Source organism: Sciurus vulgaris (genome assembly GCF_902686455.1).
Source record: "Sciurus vulgaris genome assembly, chromosome: 7".
NCBI lineage: Eukaryota > Metazoa > Chordata > Mammalia > Rodentia > Sciuridae > Sciurus > Sciurus vulgaris.
The window spans coordinates 39,627,497-39,654,293 of NC_136467.1; the positions used below are offsets into that span (position 1 = coordinate 39,627,497).

Consider the following 26,797-nt stretch of genomic DNA (forward strand, 5'->3'; position numbering starts at 1 on the left):
CGCACGACGTCCGACGAGACGCAGGAGCGCGCCGCGCGTCGTGGTGACGTCACCAGGCGCGGAAACGTAAGGCCCGAGGGAGTGTGTCGGGTCCATCATAGCATCTTGTAGTAGGGTATCCTGATAATATGTTACGCAGCCGGCTTTTTTTTTTTTTTTCTTTTTTTTTTTTAAATAAAAGGTTTTGTTTTAAGAATTCGTAGGTTTTAGGAGAAAGAACAAAATTTCTGGATCCTTGTTTTAGCACAAATCATGTTCGGCGATTTTTGTACGCCTCTTCAGCCATGGTAATTTTAGGATTTAAGCTCAAAATGAACTTAACATTTCTGTTTCCTTTTTGTTGTTAACAGCACCCTAGATCGAAATAGCGATCGTCGTTGCTTCACAGTTCTCGTGCAGTAAAGGCAAAGTCCTGTTGTTGGTCCTCTAAAATACTCCAGAGGTTCACTGCCAGTGTCTCATTATGCTACATTTAGAGCACTGCCAACACCGCTGCAATACCTTTTGTGTTGCTTTTTTTTTTTTTTTTTTTTTTGCACTTTTTAAAAATTTGTTTTATTGTAAACAAATGGGATACATCTTGTTTCTGTGTTTGTACATGAAGTAGAGTCATTCCATTTGTGTAATCATACATTTACCTAGAGTAATAGTTTTTGACTCATTCTGTTGTTTTTTTCCCTTCCCCTTGTGTTGCTTCTTGACTTCCTGCCACTGGAACAAAACCTTTCGGTACAACCATGCCCAAAGAAAAAGCGCTAGTTCTTTAATTAGGAATTCAAGGTGGTTTATAATTTCACCTTAACTTTTTCTTTTTGTGCTTCGCATTTGCTGTGCACCTAAAATGTGCCACGTTGTTTCTCTAATCGTCAAAACAAGGTTGGTTTTTATGATTCACACTCCAGGGATAAAGAAACAAACTCAGACGTCTGCAGCACAACACAACTGAGTTCACGTAAAAGTTTTGTTAGTCTCACTTAATCCCAAACACCCACATAAAAAATAGTCAAGTAATGGTAAAAAGGAAAAATGAATTGTGATGCAGTTTAGTAGTTAAACTGGGGAGAAGTAACTAGATTGCTTGCTTCTCTCCCTGTCCCACAGAAGCAGTTAGAATTTATAGAAATAAAAGCCAGGTTGTATGTAGATTTTTAGCTAGACTGTACTTTGCCAGAGTATACTTCAGCCCTAATTTCCCTGGTGCCAGTCCTCAGCAGGAGGAAGTTGTTATTCTCCTTATGAGGAAGTTCAGAAGATTTGAAACTTTAATTTAAAAAGGGGCTGTTTCAAATCCTAGAGAAAAACAAGTTATAAGGAAATTGTCATTAATTTCAGAATGAATCTGTTTCAGTTTGTCTTAACTCCAGAACCCATCTGCCTTTTTGAACAGAGAACTCCCTTTTTAACCATGAGAATTTTCCTGGACTAGCTCATTATTGTAGTTAAACCATTGGTATTTATTATTTCAAGAAATACATAATAACTGAATAATTCAGTAATGTTTTTGAGTTGGATTTATGTTGTAATCAAAAACAAGTATATATAAAGCATATATGTATTATATATTTTATATATATGTATATTTTATATATATATATATATATAAAATGAGGGGTAGTTGTACATAACACTCAAGATATTTTTTATTTCTTTTTCTGTTGCCAGTTGAGTGGCCTCTTCACAGCCCCTCAGCAGTTAAGGCAGAGTTCAGAATCAGAACATCAGACTTTGCCAAATTTAAATATTTACAATTTCCATGTCTAGTAGACCTTCATGTAACTCTTCCTTGCATTGTTCCCACTGAAATAACCTTGTTTCCATCTCTCCACATTCAAATTTCACACAAATTCCAAGTCACTCCTCAAATGTCTCCTTTTTCATGGAATTTTCTTTGATTAACCGAAATGTAATAAGCACTTCTTCTTGTGAATTAATATAGTATTTTAATACTTTTTGTTGTAGAATTTATCGCTCTGTATCCTAGGGCTATTTATGTATATATATTTTTCATAGTAGAAATGAGGTTCTTTGACAAGAAGAACAGTTGTTGAATATCCCATTGCATATCATACAATGCTTTGCTTAAGAGTTTTTGAATAAAATGAGAACAAGATCAGTGCATAAGTTTGTCCAGATTTTGCAGTGTATAAAGACACAACAAATGAGAGTATGCTAATGCACATCATCCGTATTTATTAACTTTTATGAAAGTATAGACCAGCCTAGAGATTTCAGGCACCCTAGTCAAGTTCTAAAACAGTGAAGCGCAACCTCCTACAAACCTATTTTGGGTACCTATAGCCACACACATACACACACACCACTCACTTGCATACAAACACACAGCCCTGCCCAATTCCTTCAGTTCTGACTGCACTCTTAGTGATACCTGAGATTCCTTCTCTCACTTTCCTAGTCCTTTAAAAAGCCTCCTTCCAGTTCCCCAGGTTTTAACCTGATATAGTTACCTACCACGGAGTTGGGATAACAACACAAAATATTTGAATATTATGTAGAAGATGTATCTTGGTGTGGGCTCAGGCAAAAGTGCAGACATTTGTGTGACACAGGCATGGCTGGGTTCTTGATAACTCCCTGGGTTATAGCCATTCATATTGTTTTAACAATGTAGTAATTTAAGAGCTAGTGCTGTTTTATAATCTCTACTTCCATCTTTGGAAACTTAGATTAAGCTATTTCTCTTTCTGGGCTGAAGTGTGGAAGTTACCTTTCTGTGCTCAGGCTTTGTGTTTCTTCATCCATCAAATCTGGTCAATAATGATGAATGTATGACTGCGTTGCATGTAGACACATCAGAATACCTTATTTGAAAATAATTTAGGATATGGATGCAAGTCTCATTACTGTTATTAAGAGCCAACTTTGAATTTCACTTTTTCCCCTGCTGACTGATACATTTCTCTGCTTCTCTTGTAAGGAAACTCCTGGAAAAAGTTTTTCATACTCTTGCCAATTCCTGCCTCTTATTCTTTTTCACACTGCTTCCTTAGGTTTTCGCTGCCTTCACTCCACTCAGACTATCACTGTCAAGGTAACCAAGAACCTCCACATCTAATGGTCACTTCTCAGTCCTAATTTTGCAGCAACAATTGGTCATTTGCTCCCCCTTGATAAATCTTTCTCCTCTTGGTTTCCAGGATACTAAACTTTCTTGACTTTCCACCTACCTGGTTGTTCCTCCCTTCTTGTTCTCTTTTGCTGGCTTCCTCTTCCAATTTCTGCCAGCATTGTAGGCAGCATTGGAGGCTTTGATACTAGGTTCTCTTCTTCTTTTGTTTTAATATTTTTATATATATATATATATATATATATATATATATATATATATATAGAAGTGCTGGGGATTGAACCCAGGGCCTTGTGCATGACAGGCGAGCACTCTATGAACTGAGCTATATCCCTAACCCCTAGATATATTTTTTAGCTGTAGATAGATACAATACCTTTTGTTTTATTTATATTTTGTTTTATTTATTTTTATGTGGTGCTGAGAATCAAACCCAGTGCCTCACACATGCCAGGCAAGTGCTCTACCATGTAAGCCACAACCCCAACCCCTGGGTTCTCCTCTTCTTAGCTGCACTCACTTCCTTTGTCTTCTCTATGGCTTTCAACATCATATATTTACCAATGAATCCCAGATTTCAATCTCTAGTATAGATTGCTTCCCTGAACTCCAGACTTGAATACCCAACTGCCTACTCAATCACCCCATACATATCTAACAGATGTTATAAACGTGTCTGAAACTGAACTCCTATGAGGATCTCATTTCCCCTTCTTCCTCCAAAGCCTGCTAACATCTCATTTGGACACTTCATCCTGTCAGCTACTCCAGACAAAAACTTTGAAATCATACCTGACACTTCCTTTAACTTTTCATGTCTAATCCATCAGGAACTAATTTAAAATATATCCCGAATCTGATGGTATCACTTGACTGAGCCACCATCACATCTCACATGATTCATTTCAGTAACCTCCTAATTGAACTTTCTACTTCCAAACTTGTCTTCCAGTTGCAGTATGGCTGGTCTCAACATGGCAGAATGATCCTTGTAAAATGCAAGCCAGATCATGTCCCTCCTCGACATGGCATCCTCCCATGGTTTTCCCACCCCAGTGAGAGTACAACCTTAAGTACTTACTTTTAAGAGTTCATGAGTTCCTATATTCTATTCTATCCTCCAGTGGTCTCCCCATCCCAGTGAGCGTAAAAGCTAAAGTACTTACCTTTAACTAGTTTATAAATGCCTACCTTCTATTCCATCTGCCCTTCCATTTACCCTCTGACATCAACTACCACCCATATTTCCATCACTTCCTCTGCTCTTGCCATGCTGGACTTCTTATTACTTGTATAGGCTAAATGCTCCTGCATTTTAGCCTCTCACTGAGTGCCTCTCTGCTAGGGAAACTCTGCTACTAGTCATGTGGATTGTTCTTCTTATCTTTTCAAATCTTCCAAAGATAAACATACCTGGATGCTAGTTAAAGTTATGCAAACAGATTTTTATTCCTTAGGGATAGGTCCATTCTGATTTATGCAGAGGTGACTATCTTTTACAGGAAGAATGGGGTGGAGACTGAGAGGTGTGGGCTCAAGTAGAGTCAGAGAAGTGAATCATTACAAAGGATTGCTCACTACATATGTGACGGAGCTAGCTGTGTTCACTAGCTGGTAATTATCAAAGTTAGACTCTATCCTTCCACTGAGGCTTGGAGACAAAGTCCTATCCTCTTGATGATTACATTTTGAAGGAATGATTTTCAGATCCTTGAGAAAAATAATCTTTGAAGTTATAGGAGATACAGATTCATATTGGAATCTTTTTTTAAAAAGTAAATGCTCAAAGAAATTAAGGTAAGTGTCTATCATCAGAAAAAAAAGAGCCTATTATAAATGTTTGACAGAAACACACAGTAAATTTTTCTGGAAGTGTTTGGCATTCTAAAGCACGCATTTGGAGGTGGCAGATGCAGATGCTGGAGTCATGTAAGGACATGTCTGTATTCTGCCATTTTAGAGTTCAGTTGTTTCTTAGTATACTCATTTGGACAGGGTCATTCTATGCAAAGAGTTCTGCAGTTCAAGTCTCTTCTGAATTGGTACTTCTTCAATAAGTTCAACTCTAACCTCACAAACTACTTTCTCACTTTCACCCCCACTACTTGCTTCCTCTTTACCTTGTTCTATTTTTTTCTATTGCATGTTTTACCTTCTACATATTTAAATTTAAATACTTAATATTATATAGTAATACATATGATACATATTGGAACACTACATATTTAATTTAGATTGCATGTTCATTACATAGTCATTATCCTCTGCTTTATTCCCATTGATTGTAATCTCTACAACAATTAGTATCTTTTGTATCTATTTTGTTCATTGATGTATCCCCAGTTCCTATATCTGGAGTGTGAGATTCAGAGAATGAAGAGAAACTCTCAAGTTCTTATTCTGTAAATTGGAAGTCTAAAACTGCCTTTCATAAGAAATGGGGAATCTGGGACTCACAGGTTTGCAGGGTGGGTTGGAGATTAGGCATTCAGTTCTGGGTGTATTAATTTGCAAGCCTCTATCAGTTAAGCTGCTGTATTTAGGCTAAGTTTGTTGCAGCAAATAACTCCAAAAGTCTTAATGCCTTAAAGCAAGAAGGTCTATTTCTTGCTCACATTTGTGTTCATTGCAGGTCAGCTGTGGCATTGCAGACTTCATCTCATAACCCAGGCTGAAGGAGCAGCCTCTTTCTGGAAAGTCCAGGTGTCAGGACAGAGTGAAGAAAGAGCACAATAGAGTCACTTGATGATAATTAAGGTTTTGCTATACTTTGGATCCAATTTGAGTGTGTCCACCACAGGTTCATTTTGATGGAGGCTTGTTCTTCAGTGTAGCCATGTTGTGAGGTGGTGAGATCTTTGAGAAATAGGACTGAGTAGTAGGTCCTTGTAAGGCATCACAAATGGAAGAGATTAATGTAATTCTCAAAGGGCTGCTGTTAGTTCCTGAGAGAATGGTTTGTTTTAAAAGAGAAAGCCTAGTCCCTGAATCTCTTTCACTTTCTGTCTCCCCAGGTGATCACATACATGTTCCCATCATTGTGATGCTTTCTGTTGTGAGGCCCTGTCCAGAGCTGAGTTGATGCTAGTGCCATGTTCTTGAACCTCTAAAATTATGAGCTAAATAAACTTCTTTTCTTTATAAAATACCATCCTCTTGTATTTGGCTGTGGTAACAGAAAATGGACTAAGACAATTCTCAGAAATAGCTCTTGTTACTTTTACTTACTATTACAAGTTGCATGACCATCCCCAACATCAACAGAATAAGGTAAATATAATCCTAGCATTCAAAAAGGAAACATATTTTGAGCAATAATATAGTCCTTCAGATACCTATTTGACATCTAAGTGGCAATGTCATTAGTGATTGGATGTGTGAGCCTAAAGTTCAAGAGATAAACCCAGGCTGGAGATACGTTTTAGAATCTTTAGCATATAGTATTTACAGTCATGAAATTAGAAGAGATCATCAATGGAAAAAATTTAAGTAGAAAAAAGGAAAGTTCCAAGAACTGATTGGGAGCACACAGGCATTTTGAAATCAAAGAAATGAGAAACAGTCAAATGTGAACAAGAAAAAGTATCTCATGAAATAGGAGGATCAAGAGAAAATGGTACCCTGGAGGCAAAATAAGAAAAATTTCAAGTAGGATGGAGTGATCAACTATGTCAAAGATTGTTAATAGGGTGAGGAAAAGGAAGGTTGGGAATGGAGTGAAGGTCACTGGAAAGGATGATAAAAAGTAGTTTTAGGGTTGGGCTTGGGGAGAAAGCCTGAGTCAGTCAGCTTAAGATAGAATAGTAGTAAAGAAATTTAAGGGGATAGCAGTGGGATGCTTACCTAGCATCTGTGAGGCCTTGGATTCAATCCTCAGACCCCACAGAAAGGGGGTGGAGAAGGAAGGAAGGAAAGAGAAGAAAAAAAATTTCTGTGCAATTTTACTCTCCCGTGCCCTATTCCTCCCGTGCATCAACAGTCATGGTCTTGACCAGGCAGCAACCTGGTTCCTAGTTCTCTTCTTTGAACAAGAAATTTAAGGCAGCAAGTATGAGCAGACTAAACAGATTATTCACAGAAAGAGAGAGAGAGAGAGAGAGAGAGAGAGAGAGAGAGAGAGAGAGAGAGATATCCACAAGGATATCAGAGATCATAAGCTGCAATAATAGGAAGCAGGAGAGGCAGAGATGTTGATGACTGTTGCCAACTCAAATACTTGTTTAAATTCACTTACTCAGGTGTCTCCATCCCTTGTATCTTAAGGAACATGAAGTAACTCATCAGCCTTTCCCCACTGATTTTCTGTTTCCATCTTTATCACATTTTAGATTCTTATACACTTGCTTCAGTTTTCAATCAATTTTCAATCTTTATATTCTGATGCCTTAATTCATCCATTCATACACTCTTAAATTATTTTATTGTTATATGCTATTTATATCTCATGCCAGGGACAGATGCTTCCTTGATGTTCCCTGTACTTATTTCCATTAGAAAGAAAATTCACTGCAGGTGGGACATGGCCTTCTTTATTATAACATTCAGTCCAGCATCTGGTACACAGTAGGCAATAGAAAAACACTAACTGCCTGAATGAATGGGTGGATGGATTTTACACATTTAGGAAATGAAAATTTTCTCAATGGCATCACATAGCTAAATAGCTGTTAGTAATGTTCTTTTAAGCTAAACTTTTCTGTTTGTGGATTCTCTTTTCTCCTGTTGGACAAGAGCTATAATTTAATTATAGCTGTTTCAGATACAAACTAATATCAGTCTTCTGGGATAAAGCCATTGCTGGCAACTGCCATGAACTGAGAGGATCGATGCCTGACCCAACTGACAACCAAATCTTTTCTCAGAAGCCTCCCACGTATCTTATATTAGAAAGAAGCTACTGATTGTGGTACCCTTAGAAGTGAACAGTGGACCTCTCTAGTAAAAGGGATTTATTATTAAAAAAAAAAAAAAAAGAAAGAAAGAAAGAAAAAAAGAATTATAATATCTGGCCACAATTTCAGGCAAAAAAAAATTTTTGATCTCTCCTTTATACCAGGCATCCAAATGCATCTCTAAAAACATTAAATATTTAAATGTAAAAAGATAACACGAAGGAACTGGTTAGAATTTGTTTGTTTGTTTGTGTTTTCTTTTTTCTTTTTTTTTTTTTTTTGCACTAGGAATTGAACCCAAGGGCCCTTTACCACTGAGCTAATCCCAGTCCTTTTGAGTTTTTATTTTGAGACAGGGTCTTATTAAATTACTGAGCATCCTGCCAAGTTGCTGAGGCTAAGGCTAGAATTTCTGACTTTCCTGCCTCATGTTATGGATTTTTTTAAGAAATGTGGGTGAATATTTATTTTGTCTTGGAGGTGAAAAGAAAAAACTAAGTGCTAAAAATTGATTCCATAAAATAAATTACTGATTGATATAAAATAACATTTTGTAAAAGTACCTATAAATGCCAAAAACTGCATTGGAAGACAGATGACAATTTGGGTAAAAATATTTGCAGCATGCATAAGAAATAGGTTTGATAATTCTATTATAGGAAGAGTTTTTGCAAAGCAATTAGAATGAGTTGAAACCACCAGTAAAGGAATAAGCAGCTGATATGAAAGTAACTCATTATAGTCAATAAATACATGGAAAATGCATTCAGCCTTATTACAAATCAAAGATGTCCAACTTAAATAAAAATGAAATGACATTTTTCTTCACTTTCAAACTGGTAGAAATTCCTTTACATAATAACATTTTTATTGTCAGGGTGCCAGTAAATAAACACTCACATACACAACTGAAATTATGCACTCTACATTCCTAATGACATCATGAAGGAATTTCAGGAGTGAGAATGGGAGATGATAGGTTATGGGAAGTTCAGAGCTTTATGAGCTGGAAATGAGGAGCATCCTGGGACTCTGATGCTTCCTGTATGACTGACACCAACAAGGATAAGGGACATAATGAGAAAATTGAAGCAATCAAAAGAGAACAGACTCCCTCCAAAATGATGACTCATATTTGGCCTCCCTGACTACTACTACCACACATAAACAGTCTGTGCTGACATCAAAGCTAAATCTTCCACTGACACGCTAGGGTCCTGTCCCCTCCTGCCTACTCAATAGTACCACTTCAGAAATTCCCTTGATATGTCCATACTATCCATTTTGTTCTCCTTATATTGGATCATTACCATCCACCTGCAAATCTGATACCATTTCTCCCACCTTAAAAAAATGAAAATTTTTTTCATTTTTGTTTTTGAGTTTACTTTCCCCACCAGCACCTATCTCAAGTATTTGTTGCTTTTGCAGGAAATCTTGAAAGAAGTCCCTGCTATCTCTTTCCAACTTCTTCTGTTTTTGTTGTTGTTACCAGGAATTGAACCCAGGGATGCGTAACCACAAAGCCACATCCACAGCCCTTTTTATTTTTTATTTTGAGACAGGGTCTCACTAAGTTGCTTAGGGCCTTGCTAAATTGCTGAGGCTGGCTTCGAACTTGCATTCCTCTTGCCTCAGTGTCCCTTGTCACTGGGATTATAGGCCTGTACTACTGCGCCTGGCTTCTCCAACTGCTTTCCTCCTGTCTTCCCCTCAACCCAATCTTCTTTCAGGCTTTCATTTTATCTAAACTACTAATAGAGATGGTAAATGACCATGTTGCCAAATTCAGTGGTCAATTCTCAGTCCTTTCCTGACCTATCAGCAGCTTTCCACATGTTTTAATATTCTCTCTCTCCTTGATGCTTGATGTACCTTCTTCATTTCCAGATCACTGAATTCTCTTGTTTTGTTTTCTTCCTCTTGAGCTTGTTCTCCTTTTCTTTCCTTTTTTCCTCTAAACTCTCATGTTGGAGAGCCTGAGGGCTTAGTCCTTGATCTTCTCTGTCACCGTTTACTTCCTTGATTTTCTCCAGTCTCAAAGCTCCAAATATCTGTATGCCCAGGACTTCTATACCTCAGGTTCTACTCATATCTTTTCTACATCAAAATCCAACTGCATACTTGATCTTTTCCACTTAGATGTCCAATAGATGGGACTGCTGATTTCCTTACTATAAATCATTCATTCACAAAGATCCAACCTTGGCTGATGGCAACCCGATCACCACAACTCAATCATTGCAGCTCTAGATCCTGTCACTCTTTGTTCCAAGTTTCCATTCCCATCAGCAAAGTGATCATATAATTCTGACAACTGGAACCCAAACCCAAGCAGTCTAACTGAAGTCTTTACTCTTAATCACTGAACTATGATACATGCTTACGTTAAACAGGTTACAAGGTAGCATGTTTAGTGTGATTCCATGTTAATTATACAGAAGGATTTGTAAGAAAATTCTCTGAAAGGATGAATTAGCACTGTGATCTCCAAACAGATAAATTATGGCCTGTTTTGTACATTTTATATCTTCATCACTGAAAATGCATTACTTTTGTCATAAGGAAAACATCCTAATAGATTTTTTTAAAATTCAGAATTCCATTATAAACTCCATTTCCTTTAATAATGCTTTTATTTATAAATAATCTCATTCCATAAACTTTTGAGCTGTTCAACCCTAATGTTGGAGGATATAAAGTATTTTCAAGTGATTCTCTTGGTATTTGGTAGAGGTGGACCACTGAGCTACTACAACCACATATCTGATGCAGTTTTGTGTTTATTTCAATTTTACAGTTAGGATATAGAAAATGTGTTGGTGGGTTTGTCCTCATCTGATAAAATATCATCTCAACAACAGGCATTACCTTTCTCATACCCCAAATAGAAATTACCTGAACATGAATAGTAAAACCTTCCCTGGCTCTTATTTAGTAAACAGATATAATTTTATGCTATTTCACCAGCATCTCAAGAATATTGATTTTCCAAAAATAAAAGAAAAAAAAAGCATGAATATGTTTCTCCCTGCTTAAGAAATACAATAGAAAAGGAAAATACTCAGGCTATGCTGATACTCACCATGCATGTATGTTGGCCCCATCTGTTGGAATAAATGTGAAATATTCAGAAAGGAAGGGAAGCAAGGCGTCTGTATATGGTGGGTGGGGGGAGATAGCAATTTCCAGTTTCTGATTATTCAATCACCTTGCTTAGAGCTCTCTTTGAACAAATACTGGCAGGTGGTCCAAAGTTCCAACTGGTAGCTGTTTGAGCTTTTTAAAGGACATTAAGGAAGTTCTGATCTCTTGTTCATAACTGAAAGTTGAATAAATCAGGTGTAATGGAGAGAACAACAAAAGAAAACATCCCTTTTCCTTATAACAATTTCCCCATCCCTGGTATTTCCCTGATAAATTGTTCTGCTTACTTGTCTCCAGAACATAATGCAGATACTTCTGTTTTTTTTCTCGCAATGCTTTTTAAAAAGCCATGTCCTCAAATAAAGTGTTGAAACTAATTCCTTAAAAAAATGAGGAACAAGGTTATACTTGACTTACTGTTCCTGATTAAAAAAAAAAAATCAGCATAAAGTTTGATGTGATTAATACCATGAATAATTCTAATTCACCTTTGTCATTTTATAATTTTCTAAGGCATTTTCATACACCTAAATTAATTTGATTCTCATAACTATTTGGAGAAGAGAATAGTGTTACCCCTGTTTTCAGCCAATCAGGATAATTTGCTTGATTGATGTTAGAGGGGTCTTAAAGTCCTTTTTTAGTAGCACTGGAGGCACTTTCCATGTCCCCACGGGTAACAGAACAGCTACTATGTGAATTAGCCCACTTCCAACATCTTGCAGTTAATGTCAAATTTCTTGTCAATCTCATACCTGTATATACTTCCTCACAATCGCAAAGCCAATACAAATTATCTGCACCATTCATCCTGGTTCTCACAGGTTACCCCCAAAGTAAACATATATCTATATTCATGCCAAATTGTCCTATGCTTCTTTTCGCCTGTTTTCTATTACTGACCTCCTTTGAAACTTTTTTTTAGAAAAGTCAGATTTCCCAACCACCATGTTTTCCAATTTTAATGAGAAGCAGATTTTAACAGGTTAGCCCTATTTATGTTACCTGCTTCCTTTAAAGGGACTTTCCTGCAGCCTCTCCACGTGCAGTATGGCCAGAACTGACCGTTTCAGGGCGGTGATAATGAGTACCTTCACAAGCATAGCTCAAATGAACATGCAAGTCAGATCTCTCATCTGAATGCAGACTCTGGTCTCCAAAGATCAGACGAAATGTATGCAGAAATCCTGAGTGGTGCACAATTGCCACCAGTATACCTGTGTGGGCTGCCTGTCTAACTATATAAACTTTATTTCTCTTTTTCTCTAGGACCCAGTCCTGGGACTCTTATCCATGCAGCCCACACAGGTATACTGGTGGCACACCCTTGCCAGCAACTCTCAGCAAGTTCAGTTCTTGATCTTTTGCTCAACCCTCTCAGCTCCCTTCCTGTCTTCACTTCTTTCCCTACCCAGCATACCCCTAAGGCACAGCCATTCCCTAAATTGTTTCTGGGTACCCATCACACCCTCCCAAGTGTTGCAATGCTTTCAAGTGACTTGTTATTTCCTGTGGTTATACTGATGGGTTAACAGCATGGGCTGGAGAGGCAGATTTCCTCAACTCAAAGCCCATTTCTAACACTTAACAGTGATCCCATCTTTGAACAAGTAATTTAATTTTCTCAGGGCTTCCATTTTCTCATTTGGAAAATAATAATAGTAGTACCTATCCTATGATCATCACAAGTTATCATAATGATTGAAATAATATATGTAAATTTCTTAAACTAGTACCTAGCACATAAGTGCAATTAAAGTGCTTGATTGCTGCTTTATTAAAAAAAATCACATAACTTAATTAATCATACAAATACATGCCCAAATCTGCAAAGCAGAACACACTGACAAAAATTTTCCTTTTTCATTCCTCTCCCTAAATATTATCAATTTGAGACTAGAGAAAATAATCTTGTAGGACCTGAGACTCCATGATATCATCATATTAACTTTTTGTCCTCTTTATCAGAATAAAATAAAATTACATATTCATATCTTTTATTCTTAAGGCAGGAATAGCAAGGATGTCATGTGATCCATTCCAAGAAGACAGGCTTCAAAAACGTGCAGTAAACTCGAAGAGCCATCTCACCAAAGAGAAATCAAGGATGACTAAGAAACATATTAAAAGATGCTCATCTTCATTAATAATCAGGAATGCAAATTAAAACCAGAGTGAGAGAAAAATCACACACCCTTGAGATTGATAAAAACTAAATCTAACAGTATCAAAAATTGGATTTATACTCTGATGGGCATGCAAATGGTACAATCACTTTGCAAAACATTGTGGTGATCTTTTATAAAATAATAAATACTCCACATACTCCAAAAAAATAAAACTGCAAGTACCTTTGTCTACAGAGAGGACAATGGCTAAACAGATACAGCAGTATGTGACACAGAGGAATATGAAACATACGCACATAAGCGAAATGTATCTTCAATAACAACATGAATTAATCTTAGAAATGGTATGGAAAGGAAGGGAAAATGTATGCAGAACAGTTATGGGTCTCTTAATATTAGATACACTTTCTGAGATAGGACATGTGGTTTGTAAGAACATCATAGCATGCATTTACACAAACTAAGGTGACCGCTACAACACTAGGTGATATAATCTTATAGGATGTTTGTCATATATATGGTCCATTGTTAACTGAAATGTTATGTGGTACATGACTTTATATATACTACCCTATTTAATTTTCATAACATCTACTTGAGATAAGTTTTATTGCTTTTATTTTATAGATAAAGAAATGGAGGTAGAGAGAGTTTAAGAAACTTGTGCTAATAAGTGGCAGTACCAGAACCTAGCTAATGATTGTTCTGTGTTTACACAGTACCAGATGCTACACTATCTTGCCCACATTACCTGTTTCATGAAAAAAAATTCTCTATAAAATATACTTCTTGATTTTTTCCTAATAAATCTTCTGTCCTACATCACCACAATGTGTTATGCCTAGAAAATCCACTTAATCACATATTTTGCACTCTTCTCTCTGAATCCCATCACCAAAGTGCAAAAGCAGTTGATAGTTTGATCTTTGTTCTAGCAGTCTTCTGAACCATTTTCCAAGTATCACTTTTAGAAACTTAGAATGCGATTCATTGCCAATGCCCTAAAACCCTGAGGCCCTAGAATCACTTCTCAGTCTACATTTACCAGAATGCTAAAAACTAAGAGACCTGAAAATGAAGGAATTCTTCTCCATGGGCAGTCATTCCCTAGGAATGCCTTTCCCAGACTTCTTTACCTACATCCCCTAAAATTCAGAGAAGAATTCCAGAAACTAGAAAGAAGATAATTCATTCTTGAATCAGTCCAAATCAAGATTGATGCTTATAAATCTATGTTTTAGCATTGTGTCAGGACCAGCAGAAGAGAACTGGGGAAAGCAAACCTGTGTTTTGCCCCAGCTCTCCCCCTTAGCTGTGGAACATTGGACAGATCCTTTAATTTCTCTGGGACTTGTTTCCTTCAGTGATGCACATCAGTTCAGTTCAACATGATAAGCATTTATCAAATGCCTCCTGGGGACCATACGACCAGTCAGACCTTGGGGATAGGATGATGAGTAAGACATGGATAACCACAGGGGAGCTCCTGGCCACTCTGGAGCCTGCTTTCTAGAGTGGAGGACTGCAGATCGTGATGCCTGAGGTAGCAGTGAAGCAGAGCGTGGGCACCAGGTGGAGGAGATATTGTAAAGACTGGATAATGCTAGCACACGATTGTGGTTAAGAGGGCAGCTCTGGGGTGAGTCATAACTAAAGATAACCTGGCTCAAACCCTCACTATCTGTGTTTTCAGGTAAGTTTCCTAACTCCTGAAGAATCAGTTTCTTCTATGAAACAGAGATCATAATTTTCCCATTTTCCTTCTGTAGCTCTAATAGGATAATGCATCAAAAAGGGAAGAGGCATAGTTAATGCTAAATAAATGTTGCCTGTTGCCTGTCCTCCTCCTGCTCCTCTTCATCTTTGTTATTAGTATGTACATTGTTCCTCAGCGAGGCATTGCAATGGGGTCCCAAGACCAGGCCCATCAGCCTTGCCTAGCCCTAGCTTGCTCATGGGAGGATGTTATTTAGGGTCAATATTCAATTTTTGCCCTAAGACCTTTCTTGATTATGTTGACATATCTTAAATGGATGACTAGAGTCACATGCAAAGTGAAACTTCTTTTGAGGAGGCTATTTTTAAATATTCTGAAGTATGAGTGGTGGGTAATTCAGAGTAATACAAGCAAGCAAATACACTATTTAGAAAAAGTGGAAGATGCTGCTAATACATTAATTTGGGAGTGTTTAAGTGAATGATAAAAATAATGCTGAATAAATTTAACTTGATCTCAACAATTATGACCCAGAAGTTATAAAGGAAGTGGTTGATAAATCCGACTATGAAGAAATGGTCATGATATTTTTTTAAAAACCTCCGTATGTGTGAAGAAAGCAGGTATTTTAAAAGTATATATTGAGAAAAATCTTTGAAATATAAATGACAAAGGGTTAACAGTGAATATAAGGGCTGGCGGACCCGCGGCGGGCTTGGGCGCGGAGCTGGGGCGCGGCGCGGAGAAGCCCAGCAGGCAGGTCGAGGAGTCCGCGAGCCGCGGCTCCCAGCAGGCCGGTGCAGGGCCTCGGTCCGAACAGGGTCTCGGCCCGGGGCGCTCGGGGAGACCACCGCAGCAGGCAGCGGGAGGAAGCGGCGGCGGCGCGTCCCAAGCGGTGCGCGCCATGGCGGGCGGGCCCCCCAAGGCCCTGCAGTCCTCGGGGCCCTACTCCCTGCGCGACATGCCGCACCCGCTGGCCGGCTCCAGCAGCGAGGAGGCCGTGGGCGGCGACAGCACGCCCAGCCCGGACCTGCTGATGGCCCGCAGCTTCGGTGACAAGGATCTCATTTTACCCAACGGTGGTACTCCAGCAGGCACCTCCAGTCCAGCTTCTTCGTCTTCTCTTCTAAACAGACTTCAACTTGACGATGACATTGATGGTGAGACCAGAGATCTCTTTGTCACGGTGGATGATCCCAAGAAGCACGTCTGTACCATGGAGACCTACATCACGTACAGGATCACCACCAAAGTAGGTTCCTTTGTTTTTTGATGCCGGATGGAGTCTTGGGGAATTGGGGTCCCACCTCCACGACGTGCCTTTGCCATCACCTTCATCCACCCTTGCTATAGCTTCATTCACCTTTATTACAGTTATGGGTGTGGTGTCTGCTGAGAGTGGATGCATTAAGATTAAAAGGATCATGTACACATAGTCATGTTTTAAACCCTTAAGATGAGGGAGAATTTGTGACCAAGGTCTTTTAACTCCTATACTCTCACTTATTTTCTATCATGATACTATTTAACGGGTTCATATTATATTACTCTTGAAATTTGGGGGTCACTATATCTACCTCAATCTACGATGAGACCCTGGTGACAATTTGGCCTAACTGAGGTGGAAGGGTGGGGACAAGGTGTAGGAGGACTGTCTGCTATGTTCCAGGCAAGTAGCGGGCAGGGTTGTGAGATTTAATTGATTAATTTTCACAGCAGTCTTGTCTATCTTTTAGCAATGGCAGCTTGTCTGAGAACAGGTAAGTGAGGAGGATCAGGGAAGACTCAGGGTTTTCTACTTTGTGTTTGGTCTTTAACATTGTTTCTTTCAGAATAGCTAAAGCAATCCTTAGCAGGAAGAATGAAACAGGGGGTATGGCAATACCAGAACTTCAACTATACTACAAAGCAATAGTAACAAAAACGGCATGGTGTTGGCACCAAAATAGACAGGTAGATCAATGGTACAGAATAGAGGACACGGACACAAACCCAAATAAATACAATTTTCTCATACTAGACAACGGTGCCAAAAATATGCAATGGAGAAAAGATAGCCTCTTCAACAAATGGTGCTGGGAAAACTGGAAATCCATGTGCAACAGAATGAAACTAAACCCCTATCTCTCACCCTGCACAAAACTCAACTCACAATGGATCAAGGACCTTGAAATCAGACCAGAGACCCTGCATCTTATAGAAGAAAAAGTAGGTCCAAATCTTCACCTTGTTGGCTTAGGATCAGACTTCCTTAACAGGACTCCCATAGCACAAAAAATAAAAGCAAGAATCAATAACTGGGATAGATTCAAACTAAATAGCTTTCTCTCAGCAAAGGAAACGGTCAGCAATGTGAAGAGAGAGCCTACAGAGTGGGAGAATATCTTTGCCACTCATACTTCAGATAGAGCACTAATTTCCAGAATATATAAAGAACTCAAAAAACTCTACACCAAGAATACAAATAACCCAATCAACAAATGGGCTAAGGAAATGAACAGACACTTCACAGAAGATGATGTACAAGCAATCAACAGATATATGAAAAAATGTTCAACATCTTTAGGAATAAGAGAAATGCAAATCAAAACTACACTAAGATTCCATCTCACCCCAATTAGAATGGCGATTATCAAGAACACAAGCAACAATAGGTGTTGGCGAGGATGTGGGGAAAAAGGTACACTCATACATTGCTGGTGGGGCTGCAAATTAGTGCAGCCACTCTGGAAAGCAGTGTGGAGATTCCTTAGAAAACTTGGAATGGACCTACCATTTGACCCAGCTATCCCACTCCTTGGCCTATACCCAAAGGACTTAAAATCAGCACACTACAGAGATACAGCCACATCAATGTTCATAGCAGCTCAATTCACGATAGCCAGACTATGGAACCAACCTAGATGCCCTTCAATTGATGAATGGATAAAGAGACTGTGGTATATATATATATATATATATATACAATGGAATATTACTCAGCTATAAAGAATAATAAAATTATGGCATTTGCAGGCAAATGGATGAAATTGGAGCATATCATGTTAAGTGAGATAAGCCAATTTCAAAAATCCAAAAGAGGAATGTTCTCACTGATAAGCGGGGTGGGAGTGGGACAAGAATGGAGGAAGGAGGGACTGTATAGAGGGAAAAGAGAGGTGGGAGGGGTGGGGGGGAAGGAAAAAAATAATGGAATGAATCAAACATCATTACTCTATGTAAATTTGTGAATATGCAAATGGTATGCTGTTACTCCATGTACAAACAGAAACATGTATCCCATTTGTTTATAATAAAAAAAATTATTTCAAAAAAAAAAAAAAAAAAAAAAAAAAAAAAAAAAAAAAAAAAAAAAAAACAGTGAATATAAGAAGAGCAGTTATGAATCAGTAAGATGATGAATAGCTCAATAGAAAACTGGATTAAGGACAGTCAATTCAGAAAAAACAGCATATTGATATGCAATACATATGGGAAGAGGTTCAACTAAATTCATGACTGAAGAATGAAAATTAAAATAAGATACATTTGAGCAAAGAATAAAGAGATTGACATAATCAGTATTGTTGAGGGTGTGAATTAACTGGTCACACATGCTCATACACCGCTGGTGAAAACCAGTGCAACTTTTGAGGAGGAATAACGACAGTATCCTTTAAAATAAGAAGTGCAGACATTCTTTGACTCAGTGATAAAAATTATCCTACACGTATATAGTATGTTAATGCACAAAGTTCTAGATACAAGAATGTTCACTAAGAAATATTATAATAGCCAATAACAACAAAAAAGCCCATTAATGGACATTTAAACCATGATAGAATCATGCAAAGAAGAATGATGTCTACATATTCTGATAAAAAAAAATTCACAGTATTTTATTAAATTAAAAAAGCAAACTGAAGAACAGTGTGTGTAGTATGCTTCTATTTTTATGAAGAACATATATATCAGCTTATTTATGCACAAAAATTCTCTAGAAGGGAACATAAAGAACTTCTGTGATTATTACCTCTGAGAACATAGGGAGGAAACATTTCCCTTTTACTGAATTCTCTCTTATGTTATTTGAAAACATTACCATGGACATGTATTACTTTTATAATAAAGAAGATGAGACAAAGTCTTAGTTAAAATATCTAAAGAGCAAATGAGAGCAATTGCAACATGTCTGAAAATAGTTTTCAACATTAAATAAGTTGCTATCTTAGAAGATGAAGTCTCCTTTGGAATCATTAGGTGATTCCTCCATTAGGAGGAGGAATTGAGTGATTTTTAAAAATTTAAAACCTAGTAGTGGATATATTGTACTATTTTTAAGTGCTTTAATCATCATACAATCATGGAGAGGTTATTATTATTATTATCCTCATATTACAGATAAGGAAAATGAAGTATATGGAGGTAAGGTAATCAAGCTAGTAAGCTAGCTACTGGCTAGTAAGTTCTAGAGCATAGCTAGTAAGATCTAGAGTTGATATTCATACCCAGGACATCTGGCTCTAGAGAATTCATACCTTAACCACTATGCTTTGCTGCCTCTTGAAGTTTTTAGAAAATTTTAGCTCTACCTGAGTGATCTAACTATAGGATCTGCTAAAGGAGACCCATGTCATATATCCCCAATTCCCTGGCATACTTCCAGGTCAAACCTATCTACTTTTCTGATCCTTTATAGAATCGAATAGAGAAACAAGATGCTATCAGGAACAATCCTGGGCCTTGTTAGATTTGGAGTAATAATGGGACTATAGGTGTGCACCACTGCGCCTGGCTGAAATATTGTAATTTTTAATTGTAATTTTCAAAGATGAAAGGGCTGACCTCATCAGACACTGAGATTCATCAGACACTGGAGAGTTAGGTTAAGCCAAGGACTACTACAGAGATTGAAGGCTGAACTGATTGGGTGAATTCCAATGTCTATAAAATGAACCAGGCATGGTAGTTCACACCTGTAATCCCAGCAACTCAGCAGGCTGAGGCAAGAGGATCTCAAGTTCAAAGCCAGTCTCAGCAATTTAGTGAGATACTAAGCAACTTAGTGAGACTGTCTCTCAAAATAAAATAAAAAAGGAGACTGGGGATGTGTCTTACTGGTTAAGCACCCCTGGGATCAATCCTTAGTACAAAAAGAAAAAAAAAAAAAAGAGAGAAAGAAAAAAAATTTCAAGGTGATTTTGTTGTTGTTGTTGCTATTGTTTGCTGCAAAGGCACAAGAAGACCTGCCTTTTCATCTGTAGTTTGGATCTAGAATGACCCCCGCAAAGGCCCATATATTAAAGGCTTAGATCTCAGTTTGATGCGAGAGGTGGTAGGAATGTTAGGGCTGGGGTCTAGTAGAAAGTTTTAGATCATTAGAGGTGGGCCCTGGGTGAAACTATGGACTCTTCCTCTTTCTCTTTTGTTCTTGACCTTAAGGTGAATAGGATTCCTGTGTACATGTTCCCTGCTATGGTATACTGCCTTACTATAGTCCTACAAGCAATAGGGTCACTTAATTATGAACAGAAACCTCCAAAAGTGGGCTGGGGAGATAGCTCAGTTGGTAGAGGTGCTTTCCTTGCAAGTACAAGGTCCTGGGTTCGATCCCCAGCACTGCAAAAAAAAAAAAAAAAAAAAAAAAAAAGAAAGAAACCTCCAAAACTGTGAGCCAAAATAAACTTTTTCTAAGTTGGTTATCTCAGGTATTTGTTAGGATAAAGGAAAGCTAATTTATCATCAAAGTTTTTTGACAGTGAATATGTATCCCAAAGGTGTTTCTTGTTTTCCTCAGGGTTAGGTCAAACTAGAGCAGGGTTGCCATTTGTAACCCTATAAGTGAAGGGCTTGATCAAATATGGGTGCTGGTTAATGGGTAAATAAGACATGACTGAAGTTATCTAATGGTCCCTCTTCTATGGTTCTTGATTGCCCTTCATTCTAATAGGTCGATATCACAACCTTTCTGCATGTGTGGATAGGTTCTCTAAGTGTACATGTGGCCAGTGGGCATCCCAGCTGGCACAGTTGGTAAGAATGATTGGTCACCAAATGGCCCTGTGAGAGGCATTCTCGGTGGTTGCATCATTCCCGATTGGATACCAACTGCACAACACTGTGGAAGCACTGTCTTTCTTTCTTATGCTCCATCATGCATTGCCTTGAGCAGTGGAATGTCCCATGTAGGAACAGAATGTGTGATGGGCCACACCAGGAAGACTTTACATGAGATAAGGCCTGGGCACTGGAAGATTTTTCACTATCTTTGGTTAGAGATGGGGACCCATAGCCCTATGGAGACTCAATCTTGCAGTATAGAAAGACTCCCAGGGTACTTAGCTCCCTAATTTCTTTATAAATGGAGCCCTTAAACAGTGAGAGACACATTAATACCATAGGTGGGACCAAGTTACATGAAGATCCATAAAGGAACTAAATCAAAGTGTTTGGAACTAAAGTTCTCTTTTGATGAGGGACTTGTCTGATGAAATAAGAACTGGCATTAACATCTTGATCTACAGCTGTGCTGAGGATGTGGCACAGTAGTAGAGTACTTGCCTAACATGCATTAAGCCTTGAGTTTGATCAACAGTACTGTCAAAAAAAAAATAGGGCTGTGTTGTTCACATATTACTCCTAGTCACAGGCAGCTATTTAAATTTAAATACAGTAGAATAAAAAAAAAAAATAGAAAACTCAGTCCTTCAGCCACACAGGCACATTTCAAGTTTTCAACATAAGTATGGAAGCTAGTGATTATAATAAAGGACAGTGAAATTTGTGTAACATTTCTTTTATCGGAGAATGTTCTATTGGGCAGTACTTATCTAAAAGAGAAGCCAAAGTCCTAAAGGCATTCTATCAAGAAACTCCATTTTGATGTACTGATGGACCAGACCAGGGAGTTAGAAATAGAAGATAAGAGAATGAGTTTGGAGTGACTTGTAAACCCTAATTTTCTTAGCAAACACACCTTCTGTTAGTGGGTTACTTTGGATAAAGTGTGTAGTCAAGGAGATGAGAGCAGAGATGTGAGGCCCTGAGGTTAAGGTGTCCCCTGAATGAGGCAGAACTTGTCCTGATTGTGTAGACAGAAGTTGTCAGAGACACTTCTCACACTTTCAGAGAGGTGAGTGTGGTTGCCCTTACTTTAAAGTTTCTGGAACTTTCCTTGACTTCTGACTTCTTTACCTTTCTATCTGATTAAGTCAGTAAAAAATAGATTGGCCATCATAAGAACATCTATGTTACTACTCTTCTGTTTTAAGAGCTTCTAATGTCTTCCTCACAAGGAGAGTAGTTCTTTTATTAGTCTTTCTTCATTCGTCTCTAAAACTTTAAAAGGAACCAAGGAAAGGGAACTCAAATCAAGGGCCGTAGTTGTACAAGTTCAGGTGTCCCTGGTGGTGTGTAGCATCGGAATGCACCTAAATCATTTCCAATAAATTCTAAAGAAACCTTTGGTAACCTCCGCCCACCCCAGTTCTTTGATATAGATTTAAGAACAAGATTGCATGGGGCCTTCATTTTTAGGGGGTAGATGGCAGAAAATTTATCAGAGAGTATGGTGATTCTCCTAGAAATTAGGAAGTAGGCTGAGACAGATGTAAAAAGAAGGTCATTATTCACAAAATAGCTGGAAGGATTAATAACAGACAAGAAATTTTGTAGAGGAAGCCCAGAGTTGTCTTTAGTAACTATAATAAGAGCAGTTTCCATAAACTGCTGGGGAATGAGGAGGGTGGCTACAGGAAATTAAGAGGGAGTTTCCAGGGCAGCACTGAAAACATAAGCACTGAACCTTGTTTAGTCTTAGATATTTCATGACCTCTCACAATGTGAAAAACTTAACATAGTCCTGCTTCATTATGTTGTGCCTCAATGTGTCATACTTTGCAGATACTACACTTTTTACAAATTGAAGGTTTTCAGCAACCCTCCATCAAGTAAGTCTGTCAGTGCCATTTTTCCAACAGCTCAGATAATCATTGGCGGTTTTAGCAATAAAGGATTTTTAATTAAATAACTACATTGTTTTAAACACACTGTTACTGCACACTTAAAAGTCTACACAAAACTACAAACATAAATCTTATATACACTAGGAAATCAAACTTGCTTTACTACCATGGTCTGGAAGTGTATGTGCAAAATCTTGAAGGTATGCCTTTATCCAGTAAATACTTGATGAATGAAACATCAGGAAAGAAAATCACACTGAATGCATAAATTCCTTTATTGAAAATATTGGAAGAGCACTGCATTACATATAGTCAATATCCATAAATGAAGGGCCACACATTTCTGATTGGACAATACTGTTTTAAATAGAGAACACAGCATTTGGATATGCTCTCACAAGTATAGTATCATGGACTAAACTAGGTAAGAGTGAGCTATATGCAAAATGAGCGTTTTTTTTTTTTATTAATAGCATATGGTTGCAAATGGCATACATGGTAAACACAATCATCATGAGACATTCCTGATATCTCACACCAACTCAGTTTTTAATAAGCAGATTAAGATCAAACTGCCAATATGTTAATCAAGAGTTCTCAGTACAAGAACCTGGATAAAAATTATGCCTGGGCTATGAATTTGAAGTTTTATAGTATTCATTTAAACTTGCATGGAATGGGAACATAGCACAATTGTCGATCTGATAGGAGGCCACCGGACAATTTGTTTGTTCTCTTATTTATAAATAGCTTAAAATAGGAGACTGAAATAAGAGAAATATTCTAAGAACTAAGAACTGCTTTATTTTTAAATGCAGATCTATAAATACTGCTTGTTATAAATTTTTCCTTTCAAAGATCATTGGGAAAATAATTTGTAACAGACCTCTTCTCAGCTTTGGCTATTATTTAATTTTTTTCAATTAGTAATCTTTGGTTTTCATTAAAGTCTGGCAATTAATAATATTGGCTAAGTTTTTATAAGGCTTTATTATTTTTAATAAAAGATGTTTTATGATGTGAAAATGAGTTCACATTAAAAATAGGTTTTCCTTTTTATTCCAGTTTTGGTATGAATGTATTTTTTTCTCAAATAAGAGTCTAGAAACCAAGATAATTGGTTCAATCTGACATTTTTCATTTGATTTTTCAAAAGCAGAAATTAAAACACTTCCTTTTAAAACAGAGGTCTAATCATTAATGTAAACGCTTGGGAAGAAATTGTGCAAAAGAACACTATGAAAATAAAGTTTTTGTTATTAACATGTGATATTACAAGAAACCTATTTTTTTTTTTCCAGAAGCAGTGTTAGTTTTAAGTCTGGGTTCATAAAGGTCTCCAGGTCTATAAATGTCAAGAGATGGTATATTCTGCTTTATACAAATAGGTTTGGGTAAGTAATTAAAAATGTACCTTTATAATCATCAAATAAAAAGCTGGCCTATAAATAGTCAAATCAATGAACACTGGTAATGAACTTTTAAAAATTCAGAAATATATATATACTGCTTAAGACCTATCACCCTAAACAAACAGGGCAAAAAAAAAAAAAAAAAAAAAATCAATATAAAACTATATAAATCAAACAAACTTGTTCCCAAAACATAGCACAAAAGTATATATTTCTTTATTTCAAGATTTGACATATTAAAAGAAAAAAAAAACCTGCCAACATATTTTAGACAATATGCTAGAAATAATAAATAAAACTGGTTTAAAAAATCATATATTCCCTTTAAGTGCTGTGTCCTTTCAATTTTTCTAAACAAGACTAACCTTTTCCATGGCAAACAATAGCTGTACATTTTGTAATGAAAATTTATGCTGATAAATACACAAGGCATGTATATATTTCCACAGTATCTTTTTCACAGTTACCAAAAATAAAAATTGCATTCAACTCATATATCTATAAACACTCCAATTCCTCACTGTATGGATTTGAAAGAAGTGGAAGAACAAAGTCTTTCAACAATCTGGACTTCAAATTTCTTTCTTCAATGTCCGCCCTCCATATGTACCTTCGGGATCTTTTTGCAACGTGACCATGCTTTGAGATGATGGCAGAAAGAAAGCATTGTGGGGGGAGGCAGCCTGGGCTGGGCTTTGTTTTCCAGCCAGCTTTAGGAGGGCTGATCCAACCCAGTCTTTTAAATGTTATATTTTAAGGCAGTCCAAATTTCACTCAAATGTCCATACCTCTAGGTCCTGCACAATGAAGTCTTCCTTTTTGGAAAGAATGTCATTATTGAAGGTGCTGCATGAATTGCTTCGTCCATGGTATAAATCAGCATCTAGCCATAAACCAAATCTTCCCCTGAAAACAAGTTAAAGGAAAAATGGGGAATACACTTAGATCTTACAGGGCATATTTTCTGTTCTCCCTTGTCCCTTCTGTCCTTTATGCCACAGACAGATAAAACTCTAAACTGCTTGCAAAATAAGGTCCTCATTCCTTCATTTCATTTAAACGACCTGTCTTTCTGAAAAGACAAGTGGTAGTCATTTCTCAATTAGGTACATAAAAAAATGATTTTTATCTTTGATTCTTATTGCCATGTGTTAGTCCACTATCCTAATTAATTTAAACACATGAAATAACCAAAATGAGCTGACACTGAGGTTTTAGTTACCTGGGTCAAAACAGACCCTCACAGGTCAAGTGGTAAAACAATGACAAAAAAAAATCCTTACCCTCCACCACCAAGTTCTAAAGAACTTATGTCTCCATTGATAAAATATGAGTTTTCTCCACTCCATTTAAAGACCTTGGGGGTAGAGAGACAAAACAGAGAACAGACAATTTAATGGGGAGAAACAGCAAAGACAGAATCTTAAATAGTACTATTATATGGAAGGCAGTCATCCACCTCCCCTTGACAGAGAAGGTTCCTGACTCCCAGACCTGGCCATACAGGAGATCTCCAAGGGGTTACAATCTAGGAAGGACCTTTCAGTTACATGCTGGTCTGACCTGCATCCCCTCTTTCGTTCCCCGACTCCCAAGGCCAGGGACCCTAAGCAGTTTGTGTGCTACAGTCATGAAGTGCTGACCCAGATAAGGTGGAAGGAAGTCCAGATAAGGTCATAGGACAGTTGTTGCCACCCCCACTGCTGACAATGTGACTTTAAGGAATCAAACATTTTCCCCCGTCAGGTACCTTGAAATTAGGGCTAAATGTGTAGAGAAAAGTTTCGCCTGTGCCATAATAGTGGTCACTAAACTTGAAGGGATGAGTCGCATATGCTCCAAAAATCTGTCAAGAGAAAACAAATGTGTATTTCAAACCTAAGCCTCCCACAGAAAGGCTTTCTGGAATATTTTTGACATAATCTTGTTCTGAGATGTCATTATACCTCTTCCAGCAAAGATTTTACTAAATTGGAACTCTGGAGTAAAAAAGACACCCAGACAAAGGAATCAACCAAATGTCCCCAGCTCTGATTGGAACCCAAGTGGCCAGGCTTCCTGGTATGTGGAAGATCCATCAGAGAAGTCAGAGAACTTGTTTGTCCAAGGCCAACAATTTGCTCCAATTTTAAAAGACTTCCAATTCTACTATGGAGACAAATTTCCTTTACAACATATTGGGAACATTAAATGAGAAGATGATGTGTCATGCACATAGCAATGCCTGCTTGGGAGAACACAGTTACATCTCTCATGTGTTTTATCAGTGGAATTATGGCCAGACATTTCCCAGCAAAAATAAACTTCCTTCCCCTTGATTTGTAGAACAAGTAATTAATAAGATAATTGAATGCTTAATAAAACTAAAACCTAAATGTGATGATCAATATATCTTTTTTTTTTTTTTTTTTTTTTTTTTTTTTTTTTGGTGCTGGGGATTGAACCCAGGGCCTTATGCATGTGAGGCAAGCA

The 26,797-nt window shown here is 37.5% G+C and overlaps 1 protein-coding gene and 1 long non-coding RNA gene across 2 annotated transcripts in view; one reads left to right on the forward strand and one right to left on the reverse strand.

The window, feature by feature from the left end:
• Positions 1–72: 72 nt before the first annotated feature.
• Positions 73–12,411, forward strand: LOC306666300. Its single transcript, XR_013765267.1, has 3 exons — positions 73–287; positions 877–952; positions 12,394–12,411. It is a non-coding gene; the product is annotated as an uncharacterized lncRNA (long non-coding RNA).
• A 10,758-nt stretch (positions 12,412–23,169) lies between these two features.
• NCOA7 (nuclear receptor coactivator 7) overlaps positions 23,170–26,797 on the reverse strand; it is a 192,450-nt gene continuing 188,822 nt past the window's right edge. The window contains 3 exon segments of the mRNA XM_079148281.1: positions 23,170–25,231; positions 25,609–25,682; positions 26,076–26,171. Coding sequence (XP_079004407.1) covers positions 25,096–25,231; positions 25,609–25,682; positions 26,076–26,171 — 306 coding nt within the window. The 3' untranslated portion in view covers positions 23,170–25,095.